Source organism: Lissotriton vulgaris, chromosome 3_1, assembly GCF_964263255.1.
Source record: "Lissotriton vulgaris chromosome 3_1, aLisVul1.2, whole genome shotgun sequence".
In the NCBI taxonomy this organism is placed as follows: domain Eukaryota; kingdom Metazoa; phylum Chordata; class Amphibia; order Caudata; family Salamandridae; genus Lissotriton; species Lissotriton vulgaris.
The window spans coordinates 62,727,908-62,750,261 of NC_141689.1; the positions used below are offsets into that span (position 1 = coordinate 62,727,908).

General features: G+C 43.6%; 1 protein-coding gene across 1 annotated transcript in view; it reads left to right on the forward strand.

Moving 5' to 3' along the window:
• Positions 1-22,354, forward strand: part of LOC147725957 (uncharacterized) — a 66,754-nt gene that overhangs the window by 21,103 nt on the left and 23,297 nt on the right. The window contains exon 2 of the mRNA XM_086960080.1: positions 11,327-12,176. Coding sequence (XP_086816206.1) covers positions 11,327-12,176 — 850 coding nt within the window. The remainder of the gene's footprint in view (positions 1-11,326; positions 12,177-22,354) is intronic.

Consider the following 22,354-nt stretch of genomic DNA (forward strand, 5'->3'; position numbering starts at 1 on the left):
CTGAGTTCCAGTGGTTGATAAGCTGGGGTCCCTAGAAATCACGTCATGCATATCTAAAGTTGCTACTGTGGCATCACTAAAGAATGCACTCCAACTTGCAAGTGAAACAGCTCAGAAGGATGCAGAACAGCCTTTTCCAAACCGTAGACCACCACCTGCAAGAAAATCTAAGAGAAGGAAATCTATACAAATCACTGCTGACATTTGTTTGTCAGACACAAGAACTCACACAGCAGGAAGCCCTCCCCATGTCATGACCACTACAACGGCCACGATTTAAGCAACATGGTAGGTCACACAAGAACTTCCAGCCTGCCTGCCTCAGTTCCTGTGGCAATTGCAGCTCGCACACATGCAAGTACAACAACAGAATAGGGCATAACTGCTACAGCAATAGCTGCAGCTGCTGTGACCCAACCAGCCCTTGCAGCAGAATACAGAATTCTATTGACAGGCACTATAGCCCTTGCATTTTCAATTATCTCAGCTTTTCTTCCACTACCATCTGCGCATAAAACCACAGAGCAATGAGGTGATTAGGAAGAAGAGGATACACCAATGCCAGACCATAACCTGATCCATCTGTCTGGATCCAACAAGCAGAGGAAGAGGCTTAACCCCCACAGCACCACACACAGACCCTAGAACACTTTTCTTTTCCTACAGGATCACTGCATTGGAACCTGGTCATGTGCACCTATTGTTCAGCTCCTGAGAGGGCATGGAGATCATTCTGGAGATGGGAAATTATCTGCATACTCTGTCCTACAACATTGGACAGTTGGTTACAGCCAGCAAAGAGAATTTAGGTCTGCTATGTGCCACTGGATCCAAATGTGCTGCTACATGCACTCTTCCCAAAGGCAACATGATCGACTTGGCAGAACACAGACCATTTTGATGGGCCCGATGCGGTGTGATTTATGTTAATTGTTTATGTGAACTGAGATTTTTAAAGTGCTCACCTGAATCTCTCATGGTCCTGGGCTAGTTAGGAGGGAAGAGTCAGGACGTAATAAGTTAATCAAATATAAACAGTTCAACTTCTTCCTAAATTCAATATAGGAAGCATTAGTTTTAGATTCATTAGGTGATGCCATGGTTGAGACTCTAGGACAAAAAATAAACCACCTCCTGAAGGTGTTTATCAAAAATAAAGATCATGAGGAAGAGAAAGATGAGAGGAGAGTAAAGAGTGATCTCGAACATGTCTAGAGATGCTGTGGCTAGAAAGTCAAATAGTGACTTAAAAATACATGAAATACTCTATAACAGATGAGGAGACCGTGGAGCTAAGCCAGAAGTTGCTAATCGCTTGCAAATGATGCACTATCAAATTTAGTTATGCATTTATTTGGTTAAAGTCTCTTTGATGGGGGAACCCTTAGGGTTTTTAGAAGAACCCTCACCCACCAACCTATTGGTGGCATGCTTCATCATTGGGTTCCCATCCGGAAGGCCGAATGCCTACCAGGTGTTCTTCGACACCTGATTACAGCGGCACTGTTGTTTTCCCTTTTTTGTGTGTGGGGTGAATTTTGTAATTGTGGAAAGTTAAAACTACCTACAGGATACCTAGTCCTTCAATATATGGTCCCTGGGGTAGGATAAAAAAACTAAGGGTTTCCCCACCAAGGAGACTATAGCCAAATAAATGCAGAACAAAATTTGATAGTGCATCATTTCACTGAAACCAAAAAAAGGTTTTCTAGAAGCATAGCTCTATGCTCGTTCTACTTGTTTATGTACATTTCCAAGGGGCCTTCTAGCTTACTCCTTCGACAACATTGTTTCAGTCACACCGGAAATGACCTTAGCAATGTCCTGGTGGGCGATTGGGGATGATCTATCTCAAGGTCTGTTCTTCCTCTCAGCGAAGCTGTATATGATATTGCAGTCAGACTCTTCTATGGAGGGATGGGGAGTTCACCTTCAGAAATTACAGGTCCAAACGTTAGTCAATCAGAGCATAGACCCAGAGTATCCATTCCCTGCAGGGCCACCATACCTCAGATTTCTTACCGCATGTTGTGTGTTAGGGAGTCTCCCTGAGCTCTGCTCAGTCACAGTGTTTCTACTCTTACCCTTTTGAACTGCAGTTAATTTCTACGTCCATCTCTTCAGCCGGGTCTGGTGCCTCAGTGGAACAATTCCTCCACTGCGGGGGCCTGTGTTTTTCCTCATGGTCACATGTTCAAATCCCGGCGGGTCCACTCAGTCTTTCATACATCTGAGGTTGATAAAATGAGTACCATTGAGTTGGGTAACACGAAACATCTGCTATTCTGCACCAAGATACCTCCGGGTGAACGTGCGTTTTACAAATACACATGGTGTGTTATGTACAGTTCGGGAGTGAGTGTACCTTTTTGGTTTTCTTCAAAATGTCTAAGTCTTAAAAAAGGGTTGTTTAGGCCCTGTAAGACTTGTGGAAGGTCCAGACTTTATTCTGAGGACCCACATAAGGCATGTCTGCAGTGTCTGTATCCAGAACATGAGCCCAGAAACTGCAAGTACTGTCATACTTTCTCCCCAAAAACCCTCAAAGACCATGAGGGAAGGCTGCTTCTCTTGCTACAAAATAGGAAGTCTGCTAAGGAATCAGACTCTGAGAGTGAGGAGAAGACACATACTTCCTCCAAGAAGAGAAAGGAAGAAAGATCTTCTTTTTCCCAAAGAGATCCTAAAAAATTCAGATCTCAGAGTAAGGAAAGTAAAGAGGGCTAAAAAAGAGCAGCCTGCTCCCTCTCATGCACTTCAAAGAGTTGGCTCTGCTCCTCCACCTGTGCCGCATACTCCATTCAAAGAGGCTTCTTCAGGTAAAATCTTCCCGTCAACGAGACACTCTCTGTCTATGACCTCGGTCTCCACCAGAGGTCCAACATGCTGGTGAAGACATTTATGAAGGGCTTCTTCAGGGTCTACCCACCGATAAGACCTCCTCCAGTTCTCTGGCAGCTGAACATTGTCTTTGTCTGGAAACATGGCGGAAGGCAGATATAACGGTTGGATACGCGGCCCTGTGATGACTATTTGCATATGGTATGCATGTTTTCGCTAAGGTCTATTCTTTTTCCTATAGTACTGTTTTGTGGTTGTCTCTTTTTCTACATTTACATTGTCTGCCTTTGATTTTTATTCTCGGTTTCGGGTAGCATGGTAGGATGGTTCTCCTTTTCCCGCTTTCTTTGTTACTTGCAAACTGCTTACTATTCTGATTCAAGCATATGAATCTATAAAAAATACAATACTGGAGAAAAAATAAGTTACTAACATGTAAACTGTGGTTCTCCAGTATTGATATCTTTTATAGATTCACATGTGGCCTGCCGTCCTCCCCTGTCAGGTTCACCAATACATACCTCTATTATTCTTCTAATTGCACTTGTGCTAGAAATCTGAGGTATGGTGGCCCTGCAGGAGATGGGTACTCTGGGTCTATGCTCTAATTGGCTGAAGTTTGGATGTTCTAAAATGGTGATAACTGGTTACTGAACACTATTGAATTTCAGAGGGAATTAAGTTTAAAGCATAGTACTGCTGTTTTACTGTTACTAAGGGACTCCCACCATGATGACGGGGAAGATTTAAGCATGTGAATCTATAAAATATGTCACTGTAGAACCACAATGTACAGATAAGTAACTTGTTTTTACAGTAATCAAGATGTAGCTCTATTAATGCAGAGATGGTGGATCTCCTGCCTTCAGGCGTGAGGAGAGTTAGAACAGGCCTGAGTTTGCGCATGTCAAACACACAGGGTTAGGAAACAATTGGCATCCATCTGTAATTTGGCACCCCCTCCACCCAGGGCACAACAACCTTTGCAGATAAGGGGAGCTTGCTCTCAGTATTTCCTCCCTCCCTGGGGAGGAGCAGAAAGCTGAGGCCCATCCAGGAATCGGACCATGCTCCCACCCTATCATGAACCCAACATCAGATTGGGATGTTTACACCGAACATGTCCCTGGGTGTGAAAGAAGGTGCACTAAACCATAGAGGAAGAAGTAAATAAAGAATGAGTAGGTCTGCCCACCCAGCATTGGCTTATGCCCCCACCCCAATATGGGGCCTGAAGTATTTCTCGACCCCGTAGAGGGAAAATTGGGAGGTTCATTTTCCATTTACACCTCCCTGGGAGATCAAAACACCCGATGGAAACCAGGGTAGAAGGTAAAATCAAGGGTTGAGGAGGGAGTTCCACCCAGGCACTGGCAGTGTCCCTCCCCAAAAAGGGTCCAACAGTTTTTTGCCTTCCCAGGCTTTACTTCTAATCTGAACCCTGGAGAGGGGCCAGAAGGCCAACAAGATACAAGGCAAAAAAGATCAGAAAAAGGTAGGGCTAGGAGTGGCACTCAGAGACATAGGGCCATGACCCAGAATGGGCCCGGAAAGTCTTTTAGCTCACCCTAGAGAAGATTGCCGGATTTGCCCTCTAGTCCCCCCCTGGTGGGGGCAGATATCCAAATGGATGCTGAGGACATTAGTTAATAAAAAAGAATGGGATGATGGGATGATGTATGGCCACTTCTGGCATCAGGTCGCATCATCACCCTAAAGGCCCAACATCATTCTGCCACTCTAGGATCTAGAGTACCCCCATCTCTTTACAAGCAAGAGAAAATTTGGATTATTTCAGGTAAAATCAGATGGAGGACCGGCCGCGCAGCGGGCGCGCCGCCGGCGCATCGAAGGTGCGCCAAAGGCAAGCCCGTCTGCGCCCGTCCGCGACCCGAACGCGGCCAACGCCAGCTATGCTGCCGGTGGTGGTGGGGAGGTGAAGACGATACGCTGGAACCGAGAGGAACTGTAGTCCTATAGTAATGCAAGTTGTCCTGAGCTTCTCCCGATAGATCCTGCTGCAACTCGAATGTCAGATAGCTGCCACTCGTGTGGGCAAGGGCTAAACGGTGTGGCAAGACTGCATAAAATGATCTATTCAGGGACATCTAGCCCACAGGGCATCTTGCCAAAGCACACTGACACTTTTCGGGCATGTCTAGCCAACTGTAGATCTCTCCCTAAACATGCTGAAGATATTTGGCTGGCCCTAATGGAGTCCTCTTGGGACACCATGTTTTTAACAGAAACCTGGCTCAATGCAGATACAGTGGCAGCTATTACCCTAGCCATCCCGCCAGGTTTCAAAATGTGTTTCACTAATAGGGAGGGCAACAAAAGACGGGGTGGGATTGCTATTATTTTCAGGGATTCATGGGAATTGGTCTCTTCTAGCCCACTCGATTTACAAGGCATCGAAGTCCTTAATTTTGGCTTTCAGATAAATCCTATGGTATCCCTAGCAGGCACCCTAATCTATAGACCACCTGTTTGTGCCGCAAAGATCTGCCACGATCTTTGTAACTATAATGTCCAAAAATCGCTAACCTATGCCAACTATATGGCCCTCTGCAATTTTAATTTTCATGTAAATGATCCCAATTGTTCTTAAGCAGCCCAGCTGATCTCTTCTCTAGCGGCTGCCAATTTATTGCAAATGGTTTCTGCTCCTACGCACAAGGCAGGCCACACTTTAGATTTAGTTTTCTCTAACAACCCCTCAATGGTTATGAAAGTTCCCCGCCCCCTGGTCTGGCCGAATCATAATCTGATTCCTTTCTCATTGATGCCGTCTAATACCGACCAGGCCAGGGGTAAGCGGTCCATCATGAAGAGAAAGTGGAAAAGTCTGACTGCTGAAGCCTTGGGTCCTATTTTAGAGAACAATCTCCCCTCTCTTTCTTCAGACCCTAATATAGATGCCTTGGCATTAATCAATGGATCTCCTCAGCGGTGGAGATCGTCACCCCTGCAAAAATGATGTTATCTTGCAGACTATCCCCATCGGCCCCTTGGTTCAGAAAAAATGAGCTGTAAGAGATTAGAATGCCCGTGGAGAATAAATTACTGCGACCTGGCTAAAGGAATTTACAAAAATGCCTTGAAAAAGTTACATAAGTCATTAAAAATGGTCAGGAGAAACTATATTGCTGCCTGTATTCAAAAGCGGTACAAAAGGGGGTGGTGATGGACGGAGCATCTGAATCAATCAAACACTCACACCCAGTCAAAAGATCTGGGTTTAATCCATCACCGTTCTTTAGCCCACTCTGCCACCCCAGTTCAGCCATGGCCATATGCAAATCAGTCTGACCCTGTGCCTCATGGGAACAGTCCAGCCCGAACTGCCAAGCCATGTCTTCCCTGGACCGGAAACAAGCTTCCGAGGACCGGTTTCTGGCATTCCACCCGTCTTCAGCCCGGCTTGCTTGAATCCAGTGGCAAAGTGAGCAAGGGACTCACGTCTGAGCATACCCTGCCACACTTATGGCGGCCAAAAGCGGTACAAAAGGGGGTGGTGATAGACGGAGCATCTGAATCAATCAAACACTCACACCCAGTCAAAAGATCTGGGTTTAATCCATCACCGTTCTTTAGCCCACTCTGCCACCCCAGTTCAGCCATGGCCATATGCAAATCAGTCTGACCCTGTGCCTTATGGGAACAGTCCAGCCCAAACTGCCAAGCCATGTCTTCCCTGGACCGGAAACAAGCTTCCGAGGACCGGTTTCTGGCATTCCAGCCGTCTTCAGCCGCCGTTCTTTAGCCCACTCTGCCACCAAACTAAGCTTGTTTCCGGTCCAGGGAAGGCATGGCTTGGCAGTTCGGGCTGGACTGTTCCCATGAGGCACAGGGTCAGACTGATTTGCATATGGCCATGTCTGAACTGGGGTGGTGTGGAGTGCAAAAAAACGATGGATTTAGGCCCAGATCTCTGTACTTGGGTGAATGTATGACATTGTTCTGCATTCTTTCCATCAACTGTGGTTTTTGCCTGTATTCAAAAGGCAGATCATTTCAGTAAAGATGTGTTTAAGATAGTTCAGACCTTCTTCAAGCCTAAAGCAATAGAGACTGAAGTGAAACCTTCACCAACTCTGTGCGCAGACATTTCTAGTTTTCTTTTAAATAAGATTCTAAAGGTCTATGACTCATTTTCAGTACCTAAGGCAACAGAGAAACCGGACTCTCCTTTAAGAGGGGTGGAGGTTCCTCTGTTTTCTAACTTTCTACCAATCTGGATGCATCGTTAGAAATTCAATTATGTAGATCAGGGGTCCCAGATGATCCTGGCTCCCTAAACTTTGGAAAATAATATCCCATTCCCTTACCAATACACTCACCTATGTCTGGAACGCATCCCTTGATACTGGTGTATTTCCTGACAATTGGAGGCCTCCTACCCTCCTCCCCTTGAGAAAGAAAGCTACCGGAGATCCAGGAGACCTTAACAATCTCAGGCCAATCTCTCTACTGCTCGCACCAGGTGAAATGCTGGAGAAGTTGGTCCAGAGACAACTGATCAACTTCATTGAGTGGAATGCCATTCTGCATGAAACACAATCTGGTTTCCAGTCAGGCTTTAGCACGGAGACTGCCCTCCTTGAGGTGGCAGAGTCTGTGAGATGGGCATTAGATTCAGGGGCATCAGCATTGCTGATGCTCCTGGATCTGTCCGCAGCATTTGACACTGTCGCTCACGCTAGGCTGTTTCAGAGATTAAAAGATATAGGCCTAGAGGGGAAGGTGCTGACCTGGTTGCAATCTTACCTTAGCGGCCGCTGGCAAAGAGTCGCTCTACGCCCATTTTCATCGAAACCTAAACCTCTCTGGTGTGGCGTCCATCAGGGCTCTGCGCTGAGCCCTCTACTTTTTAATGTGTACCTAGCGCCTCTCTTCTCCTTGATTGCCAACTGGGGTGTTAAGGCAATTTCTTACGCTGATGACACCCAGGCGGTTTTCTCGTACCAGGAGCAGATGGTAGAGACTTTCAAGAATTTTAAAGGATGTCTGCGTGATATCGCCCTCTGGATGAACACAAATAAATTAAAACTTAATGCGGGAAAAACCTAGGTGATCTTTTTTTGGAAAGTGCCCAATGCCTGCGCCAGACTTGTGGTGGCCTTTAGAAATTGGTCCTCCACCTTCCTCCTATTCTAGCATCAAAAATCTGAGAGTGAGATGGGAAGCCGACCTCTCTTTCTCGGCCCAAATTCAACATGTCTACGCCAGTTGTTTTAGCAAACTAAAAACCCTTTGTAAAGTCTTGCACTTGCTACCAGAAGATTGCCGTAAATCTGTAGTCCATGCCACAGTGACATCCAGGCTGGACTACGCAAGCAGCTTATATCTTGGCCTACCTAATTATGCGATTAGACGATTGCAGATGGTGCAGAATTCATCCGCGAGGCTGATCAGACTCATCCCCTTTAGGCATCATGTCTCTCCGCACCTGCAAGATCTGCACTGGCTTCCAATAGCAAAAAGAATAAAATTAAAAGCTCTTACTTTGGCCTACTGCACACTGAAGAGAAAGTGCCCCAGCTATCTCAAACTAAGACTTTGCTGCTACAAGCAGGTTCGGTCTTTGCGTTCAAACACTCAGAACCTGCTTTATGTCCCCCGCTTCGTGAAAGCCCGGCTGGGGGGTAGAGCATACTCTGCTAGAACAGCAAAAATGTGGAAGGCCTTGCCGATGTTCCTCCCACACGCAAATACAGAGTCCTGCTTTAGAAAATCACTAAAGACATGGCTTTTTAACAACAATTAGGAATGCCCCTGTTTTTTTCTGATACCATTCTGCATGTGCTGCTTGCTGTTTGAGCGCCGGGACACCTTTGTTGTTGAGGTAGCGGTTCGCGCTTTATAAAACTTCAGTATTATTATTATTATAGTTTTGACAAATAGGTGGCAGAGAGCAGGTAAATCCCACTTTCTCTCACTTGCCATGGTAAATGGCTTCACTATTTGAGCTCTGCATCAGCCAGCAACCAGGGAGCCACACTAAACCCATTTTCAGAAAACAATTCAGGAGTTCAGAGTGGGATGATATGCATGGAGCCCACTACATTTTCCTACCTAGAATGCCCAGCAAACCTCATTCTTTGTCTAAAATTACTAATTTTCCTCACATTTCCGTGAGAGAACATTACGGAATCTGCAGTGTTCCACAAAATTCCTACATCCAGCACGTCCACATATATACTATGCAAACGTGTGTGGTTGTGTGGCTGGGCAGTTTTTTATGTGGGAACACAGAATAATTAATCAAATGTTAATACCAGTTGAATTGTTCTCCAGTTTTGGCTTCCAAATGTACGGCAGTGCGCAAGATAGAGCACGTTTTATAAAATGCTCGCTGAATCTCGTAATAGTGTCTTGACCTCAGTATTTACTGCATAGATTTTCTTCTTACCCACTGCATGCATGGCCAGTAAACAATAAAAAATCATTCTAAGCTGCAGTTCAGTGATTGTCCCATATGTTTCTCAGCAACAAACAACCTATATATCCCTGTGCACAGAACAGTCTGACAGAAGTGACAGTGTATTGCTTTTATAAATCAGACATCAGGGCAAAGAAAAACAGCTATTTCAACTCTTTCCTACTTTTAATTCAACAATTAGTCGCTTTGGAAAAACTGTTAGCGACCTACACAAATGACCATTGTGAAATTCTGAATTTTGTCTAGTTTTCAAACATGTATAGCTTTCTGTGTTCATCCATGAGCTTCACATCCGTGTACATCATAAATTGCATGTAGGTTGAAACCACAATAAATAGGAAAAAAATGATTATCACTAAAAAAAAGAAAAAACTGTGGTTCAAATCATTTGTTTTACAACTTTGCTTGTTCCTGAAAGCTGGGAGGATGGTGATGTTAATAGAAAATATAGGTTCTTGCACAGCACTTCAAAAAATAAAACCACAAAATGTTGTTACATTTAGACTATTTTCTCAGTTCCCTCTAGGAGACAAACCCTGGTTACTATTAGGTTCTGCAAAATGTGTGAAACTAAGGATGTAAATTTGGCCTGGATCCTTTTATGGAAAACAGTTATGGGGCCAGATGTAGGAAGCCTAATTCCGGTCGGTAACAGCCAAAATTACAGAATTTCGGCCATTACCGACCGGAATTAGGCTTTTCAGATGTAGGTGGCCAAATAGTAGGATTTGGTAATTTACCGAATCGGTAATTAAGGAATCTGTAAATTAGCATACCGATTCGGTAAATTACCGAATGCTTAATGTAGAGAGCACTCAAGTGAGTGCTTTTTACATTTAGGGATTCGTTATTTACCACCAACTATTAGTTGGTGGTAAATAACGAATACCTTTGAAAATGCAAATCTGTGCATTTCCAGCAGTGCCATGTGGCAGACATTCATGCTCTTAGGGCATGTATGTGTGCCACATGTGCACACAAGCACTTTTCAGGGGTGCAACACGGTGTTAATGTGACACCCTGCCACCATTGAATGTTTCTCTATTTTACCGAATCAGTATTTACCGATTCGGTAATTCACATTCATTCCTATGGGCCTCCAGTGACCTCATCCAGCAGCCTCTCCAGCCAAAAACAAATGCACCATAGCCGCCCTGATAATCACTGTGGCGTGGTTAGAAAATGTAGCTCCATATGAAGCGTAAGTTTTGTTTACACATTTAGTGGGGTTGTTTTAAGGGGTCCAACGCTGATGCCAGGGATTAGGTTAAATTAAAGATTGTGTGAAAGTCAGGTATTGTAGTTTTAACAAAGTTAGAATTCGTGTTTGTATGGCATGAGCACGGGAATGGTGGTGTGTGATTGGGGGTGGGCTCTGGGTATTTTTTTTGTGGGTTAGTCTTCGTTGTATTATGTGGGGTATTTGGTAAGTGCTTTGTTGTTCGTAGAGGATGTGAGAAGAAAACACTGCTCAATAACATTGTGAAATGGTGCTTATTACATGACACGTGTTGTTCAATCTGTTTTTTTCGTGCATGGATGCTTTGTCAATCACATTTGTTGGTTTTTGGGGTGTTATATTGGGCAAGACAGTTGGTGCCAACTCCTTCTTGTGGGCTTGGCTACAATGCACTGTTTGCCACTGCTCCAGACAATGTTTCTGCGTGCCATCTGCACTCACACACATTTACCACTCAAAATATCTTCTTGGGAAACCACATAGGGAAAAGGTGTTACTACACAGAGCGAAAATAACCTACTGAAGCTTGCAAAAACTCTCTGAAAAACGTGTCATTGTGGAGGCCTCCTGGTCTTGTCGATAAATCAAATGGATCTGAATGTCCTCATGAGCTTTGGGTGTAAATGTGGCTGCTTTGGACTTAACCATAAAGCCATGGTTTATGGAATGATGATACTCCTAATGCAAATTCCTGCTTCCTCCTAAAACTAATGAAGTATCTGTCATTCCTATAAGAATTTATCTTTTAAAGATCCTAGAGGGACCAGGAATTAAGATGTGTCTTTTCTCTTGCACCCTAGAAACCCTCCTGTTCACTATTGACAAAGCCAACAACTGCAGGATTGGCTTGCCTCCAGCAAATGTTCAAGACAACTACACAGCAAGATCCATGTCCTTGGGCCGGCTGGACAATGCCAGCCACGTCTTTTTCAACCCAAAAGGAGACATGTTTGTTGTACGGGGGACGGATCTGTACAAAGGACCCACCCCTTCGTCCCCCTGGAAGGACTGGTTCGCGAGTGCGACATGTGTAGGGAGGGTGAACTGGGACCAGTTCAAGTTCCTTTATTTCAGTCGCTCCGGGAAGTTGTTTGCTGTGACCAAGGCGGGTGCATGGTACAGAGGCCCAGAACCATACAATGAGCATGTGCCCTGGCTCTACAAGCAAGCTACTAAGATAGGCGGCAGCGACTGGCAGCTCTTTCTGGCACTGTTTTTTGACCATGAAAATATAATGCACGGGGTTATAGAAGATAAGCTGGTGAAAGGCCACCCTTTCTCGACAACAGATGGAGCTTGGTACGCCAAGAGCATTGTAATTGGACAAGGGCTGTGGAATTCACTGACCTACTTCATCAATTTCAGTCATAACGGCGACCTGTGGTGTGTCCAGCATGCGGACGGAGTCGTCTTAACAGCACCACCGCCCACCAGCAAGTCGGATGCTTGGTTGTCGAGAGCCAGGACCATGGGCCGCAACTACACTATCTATAAGTGCCTGGCATTCACCCATGATAAGACCATCAAGAAGATAAAGAGCGTTGAATTCCTGGTTGACATTGGCAAGATTCTCGCCATGGAACCCTACTTTGTGAGCGAGAAAGTCTACGACAACAAGGGCAGCTCCACTCCACTGAAATCCACCTTTGAGTAAGTATCTCACTTCACCTGTCAGTATCATTGGCCATCAAAGTGGCATCCATCTGCAAAAGATTGCTGCTTTCTTCTGCAGATGGTCCAATGTCGTCACACAGCAGCTCTTCTAGCTCTCCCCACAAGCAGCCCTAAGATCACTCCCACTGTACCTTATGGCCGACTCACCACCTTCTATTGTCCTACACACTCGCAAGTCTCAGGTCTAAAGCCTGAGCTCCATAGGGCTAATCCTTTGCACCCACATACTTCACCTTCCAATTCCTTCATTTTGCAGCACAGCCATGGCGCTCTGTACTGAGGGATTTGAACATCATATATGTTAAACATCACATAATCTTCCTTTAATCCTCTCCTTTACCCTTAAAGTTCTTAGCTGTTTGAATTATTAATTTGCATATGAATAGCTAGTTTTCTGCACCTGCTGGGTAGATTCATACACAAATTTCACATTGCTTATACTGTTTCAGAATTGTAGGCATCCTACAGCAATTAATTTAGAAGCATTACCATGTTCAACCCCCTTTACCCTACACCACTCTATTGGGGTTGTTTTTGCTTTAAATTTCTTGGCCCACCCCCTGTGCTTATTTCTCTTCAGAAGGTGCATGGTACCTCATACATATATAGATCTTGACCAAGGTTGATCAACAATATATCTGGAGATCTACAGGGCGGTAATGGAGTAGGGAGAAGATATGTCAGTGTCTCTGATTAAGGGCACCCAAGACATTTTTAAAGAGGGGCATCTGTTTGAATGGAGATATTCCAGGCCTCTGGGTACACTACCTGCAGATATTGTGCATGAAATGATATGTGCTGAACTGATGAAGTGTGATCCTATTTCCAGCATCTCAAGAATGTCTTTGGAAACAACAGGTAAACTTTCGCAGTGGGTAAAGGTCCAAGCCTACCCCACTGAGGTAGTCCAGTGGGACAAGGTTTGACTACCCACTCACCCCTGAATCCCTATATTGCACATTGAGCCCAGATGCCTCTGCTCCAACTCAAGGTCCCCCCGCCCCCACTCCCACTGCACAGACGACTTGCAGGAGGACAGGTACCACTGTAGCCCGGTCCATTCCCTCCAAGTGCTCTCTTGCCATTGCGTCCTCTGGTCCAATCACTTCAACCTGGAAAACGCGCGAACATCGTGGTTAGGTCCAGCCCCAGTTGCAAATCGCCTTACAGTTGTATTGACTTAGATAGACACTGCAACAAACTCATCTATGTCCCCCCTTCATTGAAAGTCCTTTTGAAGGCTTAGAGCCTGAATCAGAGTTTGGCTAGTAGGTTATTCTGTCACAAAAATAGGGACTATTCTGCCCACCTTATTACAAGTGACGTACAAGAGCTGGGTTTGGTCGGGGGAAAGATGGCGGCCGGCTGTTGAGACCGGTCGGGAGCTCCGTGCCTGAGCTCCGCGTGCAGTTATACCTGATGAGGATGCTCGTGAATATGCTGAATTAGGAGCGATTCTATTTCTTTCATCATGGCATACTAAATATGAGTGCCAGACCTACTCTTTAGCTATTTAAAAGTTCAGTTTAGTGGAGGTGCTGGTAGACGCTGTTAGACGCGGAAGACGCCGTTTTCCTACCTGCCGGGTGATTCTTTTTTGCCCATGTTGATTCCGCTCAGCGTTAGCGTTCAAGATCCTCCCCCAGCCCCCGCTGGTGTGTCAGAGAATACCGGGAAACGGAAACTGCCCATCGGTGACTCGGAGCTCGATTCGGAACCCTTCACGAACTCAGACGCTGGAAAGTGGCAGGCTGCCCTGCGTGCACGGCGGAGCAGCAGGAAAGTAGTAAGCCGATTTTCATTCAGTGTCAGAGGTAAGGCGGGGGCAGTAGAAGCGTTTAGAACCCGGACACACTTCTCAGGGGAGTCCTTTAGTTCTGAGGTCCAGGTAAATAATAGGAGAATCACGAAGATATACCAGTCTCAGCCTCAATCCAGTAGCACTCTCCCAGTAACTGACACACCAATTTCGGGGAATTTATTTAAACTAAACAGCCCTGACTACCTGCCTCAGCTGATTTATCTGGTAGGAGCTTGTGAGAGCAGTACATTGTCACAATATTTACAGATACAGGTACATTTACAACATACCACTTTAAGGAGATTGGGTGGTGTAAAAGTGGAGGGGCAGAAAGAAAGCACAGTTTGCTCCACCTCACCCCCAGTAATCCCTGATCTATTAAAGCAAACAAGAGTTTTAGCTAGCTCCAGTGCTACAGGTATAGATAAAATTGATAAATTTGATAAATTTGATACCATAGTAGATAAATTAGATCTGGCTGCTAATCCCGAGACTGATCTTGATTTGAATCGACAGGCAAAGTCCACTTACTGCTTAAGGAACAGGCTATTTCTTAAAAAATCAGCTCCTCCGGCTCTTAAGCAAACTGTTATTCCGCGAATCACAAAGAGAATTTCCTGTAAAGCCCCTAAAACAGATAAAGGAATACCAGTAAATAAGAAAGGAGCGTCAGAAGGGAGGCTGGAACTAGATGAAAAGAGAAGAAAATCTGCATTAAAAATCACACCCTCTTTGAGGTCTTACTTTAAAGTGCAGGACAAAAACCAAGACAAAACCCCCTCTATATCTGTAATGGATAAGCCCGCCTCACCAATGTTACCTCAGCCACTAATGGGGGATATAAGCGATCCGGGCAACTTTTTGGACAGAATTCTCATTGAGGGAGTTAGAGAATCAGGATCTTGAGGAACCACAGACGATAGTCCATTCCCAGGACCTACCCATCAGCCAGACTCTGAGTCAGACAATAACTACACCTCAAGTCTCCTCTGGAAATGAACTTACCCCTAATTGTTCTACTATGCCTTCTGCTCCAGAATTGGAGAATGCTATAAACATCGTATCCCCAGACATCAACACCTTAGATATATTTAACATTAATTCTAAATCTGGTAAATCCGATAAAATGCACTGTGAGTCTAGTAGCAATATGGAGGTCCTTATGGAAAAGATGTTTGCAGAGATGACATCCAGATTTAAGATATCAGAGGATAACCAAATCAAACTCCATGATAGATTTGAATCTCTGGACTCAAAGTTATTGGCGTTGAATGAGAGAATCTCTACAGTGGAAGCTGTAGCTGTGGGTCTGACTAAGAGGGTGGAAGCATCAGAAAAAAATATAAGAGATTTAAAAGCAAAGGACAAAAGTATGGAGGAAAAACTAGAAGCCTTGGAAAACCAGTCTAGGAGATCAAACTTGAGAATTCTTAATGTGCCGGAAGGGCGAGAAGGGTCAGACATAAAGAAATTTATAATATCGCTAATAGAGGAATATTTTCCGTGGTGTAAAACCTTAGACCTGGAAAATGATATTCAGCGGGTTCACCGTGATCCTTTTGGAAAACCTAAGGAGAGAAAGAATCCAAGGAAGATCCTGGTGAATTTTAAATCTTACAACATCAAAGAGAGGATCCTGAGTGAAGCACTAAAAACTGGAACATACAACAGGGACGACTGGTCTTTTAGGATTCGATCTGACATTGCGAAAGTGACACAAGACAGGCAATGGGAGTTGGGCCAAAAAATGCCCGAACTAAAATCACTCGGGGCTACAGTCCAAATGAAGTTCCTGGCTTCACTCAGGATTATGTGGAGGAATAAGATGTATACTATTAAAGATCCTCTAGAAGTTGATAACGTATTAGCACTGATGCGGGATCAAATTCAAATTCAATCCCAAGCCCATTCCTAGACTAAACATATTTGTTCTCAGCGGTATATACTTATAATGAGCAATGAAATCTAGTATTAAGACTTACTTTTAACACTAGCGTCCCAGGGAGGACATGTGTCTCCCCGTCCCTCCTTTTCTCTTTTCTTTTTTTTTGAGTTTTCATTGAATAACCACAAACACAAATGGCTTTCAGCCATTTTAAGAGGGAAAGAGGGGGGGGGGGTGGGAGCACATGGGGGTTGGGAGCAAAATAGGGAAAAAAAAAACGTCCTCATTTCAATCCAGGGGAGAGAATCAGGAACCAATTGATTAACAATGAGCGCCAAACCTGAAGAATATTAAAATAATTACCTGGAATGTTAATGGGTTAAGAATCAAGAGCAGAAGAAGGAAAATCTTTGAATATTTAAAAGCTGCCGATAGCGAAATTTTAATCTTGCAAGAAACACACCTTATGAAAACAGAATGGGAAGAGATCATTAAAACTCTTCATTGGGTTGAGGATTATGTTTGTACTGACCAACAGTGCGTCACAAAAGGGGTTGTAATTCTCATAAAAAAATCTCTGAAAGCAAGAATATTATCATCCGAGACAGATCCTAAGGGTAGATGGGCGCTAGCCAAGATTACTTTTCTCAATAACATCTTTATTTTAGCTGGGTATTATGGCCCTAATATAAATGATCCTACCCCATTACAATCATTATACTCCCATTTGATATCGGTAGATTTTCCTGTGATCCTAGGCGGAGACTTTAACATAATTTTAAATCCAAACACAGATCGGATCCCAAAAGGAAAACAGAACAGCCTGCCTAAAATGAGAGAATGGTGGGAATATATAAAAGAGATCTAAATCTTCTTGATGTATGGGATGAAAAGGGCTCCAAACATGATAGGTTTACCTTTAACAATAAAAAGCTTGGAATTCAATCAAGAATCGACTATTTCTTAATAGATCAGGGACTAGTAGAAAATACTCATTAATTGACCCACCTTCCCGCTCATCTTTCAGACCACTCGGCTGTCCAAATGACATTAAAAATAAAGGACGATTCAACAATACAGAGATGGACTCTAGACCGTTCTGTCCTCCTAGATCCCAAAATAATTGACCAACTTACTCAGGAGACAGAACTATATTTTCAAGACAATGATGGGAGTGCCTCACCCCAAGTGGTCTGGGATGCATACAAGGCAGTATCAAGGGGCAAGATCAGTGGCTTGGCCATTCATAAATCAAGAGACGAAAAAAAAGAGATCCAGAAAATAGAAGAGAACATAAAAACACTGGACCGACAGATCTTGATAGACACTTCTCTTCTGAGATGTCAAGATTTAATTAGGGAAAGGCTCAAATTGAAGGAAGATTTATCGACTTTATTAGAAGGCAAAATTAGGGAAAGATGGGAATGTAGTAAACTTGCCCATTATGAGTATGGAGAGGGCTGCGGGAAGATGCTCGCATGGAAGCTCAAAACAGACCGAGCTAGAAATAAAATGAATTATATAGACCCAACAGACAGCTCTAAAAATGGGTTTGAAGAGAAAGTACTAAAAGAAGAATTCTCGGCCTTTTTTACTAACCTCTACTCGGAGGATTGTAATCCGAAAATTGAAGAAATAACTAATTTCTTGCAAGCACAAAATATTCCAGCCTTAACCCCAGAGGAAAAAGTAACTTTGAATAGTGATATAAAAGCAGAGGAGGTTGCCGAAGCAATAAAAGAGCTAAAGAGAGGAAAAGCTGCAGGGCCTGATGCCCTTCCAAATGAATTCTATATAAAGCTAAAAGATTCGCTGGTTCCCCATTTAACAATACTATTTAACAAGATTTTTATAAACAATGTTAAAATTCCGGAGTCATGGAATGATGCCACAATCTCTATTATACTTAAACCAGGTAAAAATCCAAAGAAATGCGAATCCTATCGCCCAATATCCATCCTAAATTGCGACTATAAGATTTTTACTCAAATCCTGGCAAAGAGATTAGGGAAAATAGCGGGAACATTAATAAACTCTAATCAAAAGGGCTTCATGGCAGGAAGGCATCTTCAGGACCTCACACATGAGTTAATTGCAGTAATTGATATCGCTATTGTAGAGAAAATCCCACTATCAATAATTACGATTGACGCTGCTAAAGCATTTGATAGGGTAAATTGGTTCTACCTAAGTGAAGTATTAAAAAAGTTTAATCTGGGGGACAACATCATAAAAGCTGTGGAAAATATTTACAACTCGCCCAGAGCCAAAATACTAATTAACGGTCAATTAACTAACAACATCCAGATAGGTAGAGGTACACGCCAGGGATGCCCTCTCTCCCCCCTACTTTTTAACTTCTATATTGAGCCGATTGCAGAACATCTTAAGAATCTCCCTTCAATCTCCGCATTTTCCTATCAAGGGTGGCACAAGAAAGTTGCTTTATACGCGGACGATCTCATGATCTTTACTTCAGACCTAGAAGAGGCTCTTAAAACAACAGAAGAGACCTTGATAATCTTTGGGAGGATATCTGGTTATCAGATAAACCAGACAAAAACTGAAACTGTAAGCTGGAATGAAAATTTTGTATCCCCCTTTAGTAAAGAAAAAATAAGATACCTGGGTATTGATCTGGTAAAGGAGATTGATAAAATTACCCAAATAAACTTTCATAGGGTAGAGATTGAAGTTAAAAAATTACTGAAAGTCTGGAGAGCGCTGCCCTTAACATTCCTGGGTAAATCGAACATCATAAAAATGGCAATCTTACCAAAATTCACCTTTATTTTTAACGCGATCCCGTTAGAGTTCAACAGAGAAAAGATAAAAAAGATGCAGGGAGACCTATCTAGTTTCATATGGTCTTCTAAAAAACCAAGAATTGCATGGCGTAAATTAAGAAGATCTAAAGAGCAAGGGGGAATAGCAAGCCCAGACCTATTAGAATACTGCAGGGCCTTCCAATTTAAAAGTAGTAGAGTGTTGTTGGGTCCTTATGAAAATTATCCACTATTCTTACGCATTTTAACAAACAATACCAGTCACTTTCTCTACAAATTTGGTCATCCGAAGTTCTTTAAAAAAATTAAACTAAAGGTCCTCAAATCAGCCGCTAGAATATGGTACTGTATTAGATCTACAATGGATATTCCCTTTTATAGTGATAAGGCCCCGATCAGGGATTCTCAGACCACACCAGACTGCCTTAAGGACAGATTAGCAACACCGCTAAGATCAGCAGGAATAACGGAATGGGGTCAGCTTCTGTTTCAAAACAAACTGCTCGATTGGGATATATTATCTCAATGCACGAACTCCACTCTTTCGAAATTTAAATATTATCAACTACTGAGTTGGAGTAAATCCCTCAAAGAAACTAGAAAAGGAAACACCGCCCTGGAGATAAAGATGCAGACGCCTAAACCATTCCGGAAAGAAACTTCCTTCTGGTACTGGGCCTTAATCTCGGCTGGGGAGGACGACTTCCGAATTCCAGAAAGTACCTGGGGAAAAGACCTGCCGACGCTGGATACAAGCAAGGCATGGCAAGTATCTATGAGCATATGCTGGTCAATTGTAACTTCTGCTGCTCTTAAAAGAAATCATTTGCTCACTGTACACAGAGCCTACTGGACACCGAAAAGATTATCCAAATTTAACGGGGCCACAGTGAAGAGCTGCCCAAAGTGTCAATTACAGATGGCTGATGACCTACATATGTTCTGGCGTTGTCCCAGCCTGGACGCCTTCTGGAAAGAAGTGGGTACTACTTTAGAAGGGGTATTTGGAAGACAACTTTCTGTAAGTATGGACCTAGTTATTTTTGGGGTCTCAATTTCAAGAACTAATGTAGGAAGACCTTTTTCTAAAGCTCAAGAGAACTTACTTGTCATTCTGATCCTTCTGGCAAGGAGGGAGATTTGTGTAAAATGGATAACTCCTGTTCCCCCTACTCATAACGAATGGTTGGCCTCAGTCTTGAGAGTGTTTAATCTAGATAAAAATAAGAAATACGCCTCTAAAAAATATAAATTCTGGGACTTGTGGGAAGAACACCATAAGAGGTGAATTAAGTGAAGTGGTATAGATAAAAAGTGCATGTAACATGATGGTAACATTCCTGGTTTTCCCTTTACTTCCTCTTTGAACTGTCCAATGATTACGCTATCGCAACAACGTCGAGGAAGGCTTGCAAGAGTAGCAATGATGGCTAGCTCAACCTACCATACTTAATCAAGCCTCCCCCTTATAAGTACATGGATGTAAGGGGTCTCTTTCTCTAGGGGCGCCACGAAGTTGAGAAAGGTCCCTGAAAACTCCTGACTTTAACTGTTGCGTACTGAGGACATGAGAAGAAAAAGAAAAAAAGAGCTGGGTTTGGTCGCCTAGTGGAATAATGCGTTCTCTGTAGGGACCTGTGTTCAGCCTCATGGCCAAAGGTCCACTCAGCCTTTCATCCCTCTGAGGTCGATAAAATGAGAGGATGTAGCCTAATGGCTAGAGCGGTCGACCTCGATGCTGGGGAACCAGGTTTGAGTGTCGGCAAGGGACGATCAACATCCTGTGATTCTGAGCAAATCACTTAACCTCCCCGTGCCTAAAAAAAATGAATGTGTCTATCTGTAATGCAACTGGTGCCAATGTAAAGCGCTCTGATACCTTTGGGTCATGTTCGCGCCATATAAAATCCCGAAGGGAAACAAATGAGTACAATTGAGTTTTGTAACAATAAACATCTGTGATTCAGCGGCAGGATACTCTTGGGTGAATGTGCACCTTACAAATACACATTATGTTATATACTCCAAGGCGGAGAGGATCTCCTCCTTGTCTGTGATGCAGTCTCCTCCTTGTCTGTGATGCAGTAACCCGTCCCACAAACTCTAAATCGACGCCTCAGTTACAGGTCCTTTTGGCAAGGTTCTTACACATGAACCTTGCATCTTAAAATGTTAGTTCAGTTCTGAAAGATGGAGTCTAAGCCATCGTCCAGTGCTTGGGATGCTGTCATGAAGGTTCTGCAACTTAACAGGACAAGCATTGGCAAAGCCAATAGATCTGGCATAGGGTCTCCACTTTCCTAACTTTACCAATGCTCATTTTCTTTGTGAATGGTTGCTGTATAAACACTGGTGGGACACATATGTCCTGGTAGTAATGTTGGGGGTCTTAAACCTCTCTATTGGCTTAGGTGTGTCCTTTTGTTTGTTGTGGAAGGCATAAGGAGCTATTTTATACCTAAAAAAGCAGATTCTGCCATCACATCTTTGTTTATCTTATTCATTGATTGCATATACAAGGGGTGTTTGTTGTACTCTGTGGCCTGAAGGAACTGCAGATCATACCACATCACACTTCAAAAGCGCTTCACCTGTCCCGCAGCATGGGGGTGCTAAAAGCGCTTTGCCTGTCCCGCAGCACACAGGTGCTCAAAGCGCGTTGTCTGTCCCACAGCATGGGGTGTTTGCTGGGCTCTGGGGGCTTATGTCAATCTTAAATCTGCATATTACTTCAGGTCCAGCGAGTACTATATGAAACTCTCCAATGAAAACAAATTAATAATAATGATGGAATTGGGACTTGACTTTTCCCCTAACCTCTGCTGGAAAGGCGTTCTAGTCTAACACCCGCCCGCCCCAAAAAGGGATTTCAGCCAACGCTTAATTGAATTTATAGCCCCCAATGTACTTTAAACTGAACATTTTCTCTTGTTGGGTGATTTCACCTACCAAGGGGAAGACCACCTGAAGGTAGAAACTTACCACCTACTATCCGATTTAGAAACATTGGGATTACGTCAACTAGTTTCAGGACCAACCCATACTGCAGGCCATGCCCTGAACTTAATTTTTACGAACACTCCAAAACTCAGTTGTGACCCACCTAAACCTGTACTTTGGACCGATCATTCACTTATTGGTTTTCGTATCCCCTTCTACAAGTCGAAATGCCAAGCACTTACCTACCAAAATAATCCCTCCTGACAATGGCAGAAAATTAACACACTCACCTGGTCCAAGGAAAAACTGCCTCCCTTTCACTCTGAACATGCAGATGTAGACCTAGCACTTTGTAATTTTAATAGGGCTCTGAACTCTGTATTTGATAAAATAGCCCCTCTTAACACTTTAAAAAGAGTCCACACAGACCTCACGCACCCTGGTACTCATTAGATTTAAAGTCCGAGAAAGCTTCCTGCAAAAGACTATAAAGGAGATGGCATCTGGCCAATCTTCTTGGGGACACAAATACCTATAAATTGGCTCTAACAACATACCATCATAACATCAAGAATGCTCGTAAAGCTTACCTTGGGAAGCAAATAGATGAGGAGAGGAACTATTCCAAAACTCTTTTTAAAATACTCAAATCCTTCTCAAATCCAGCGGCTTGCTCCCTGGTACTAAACCCATCGCAATCTCTGTGGAATGCTTTGGCCAACCACTTTGAAGGAAAAATCAA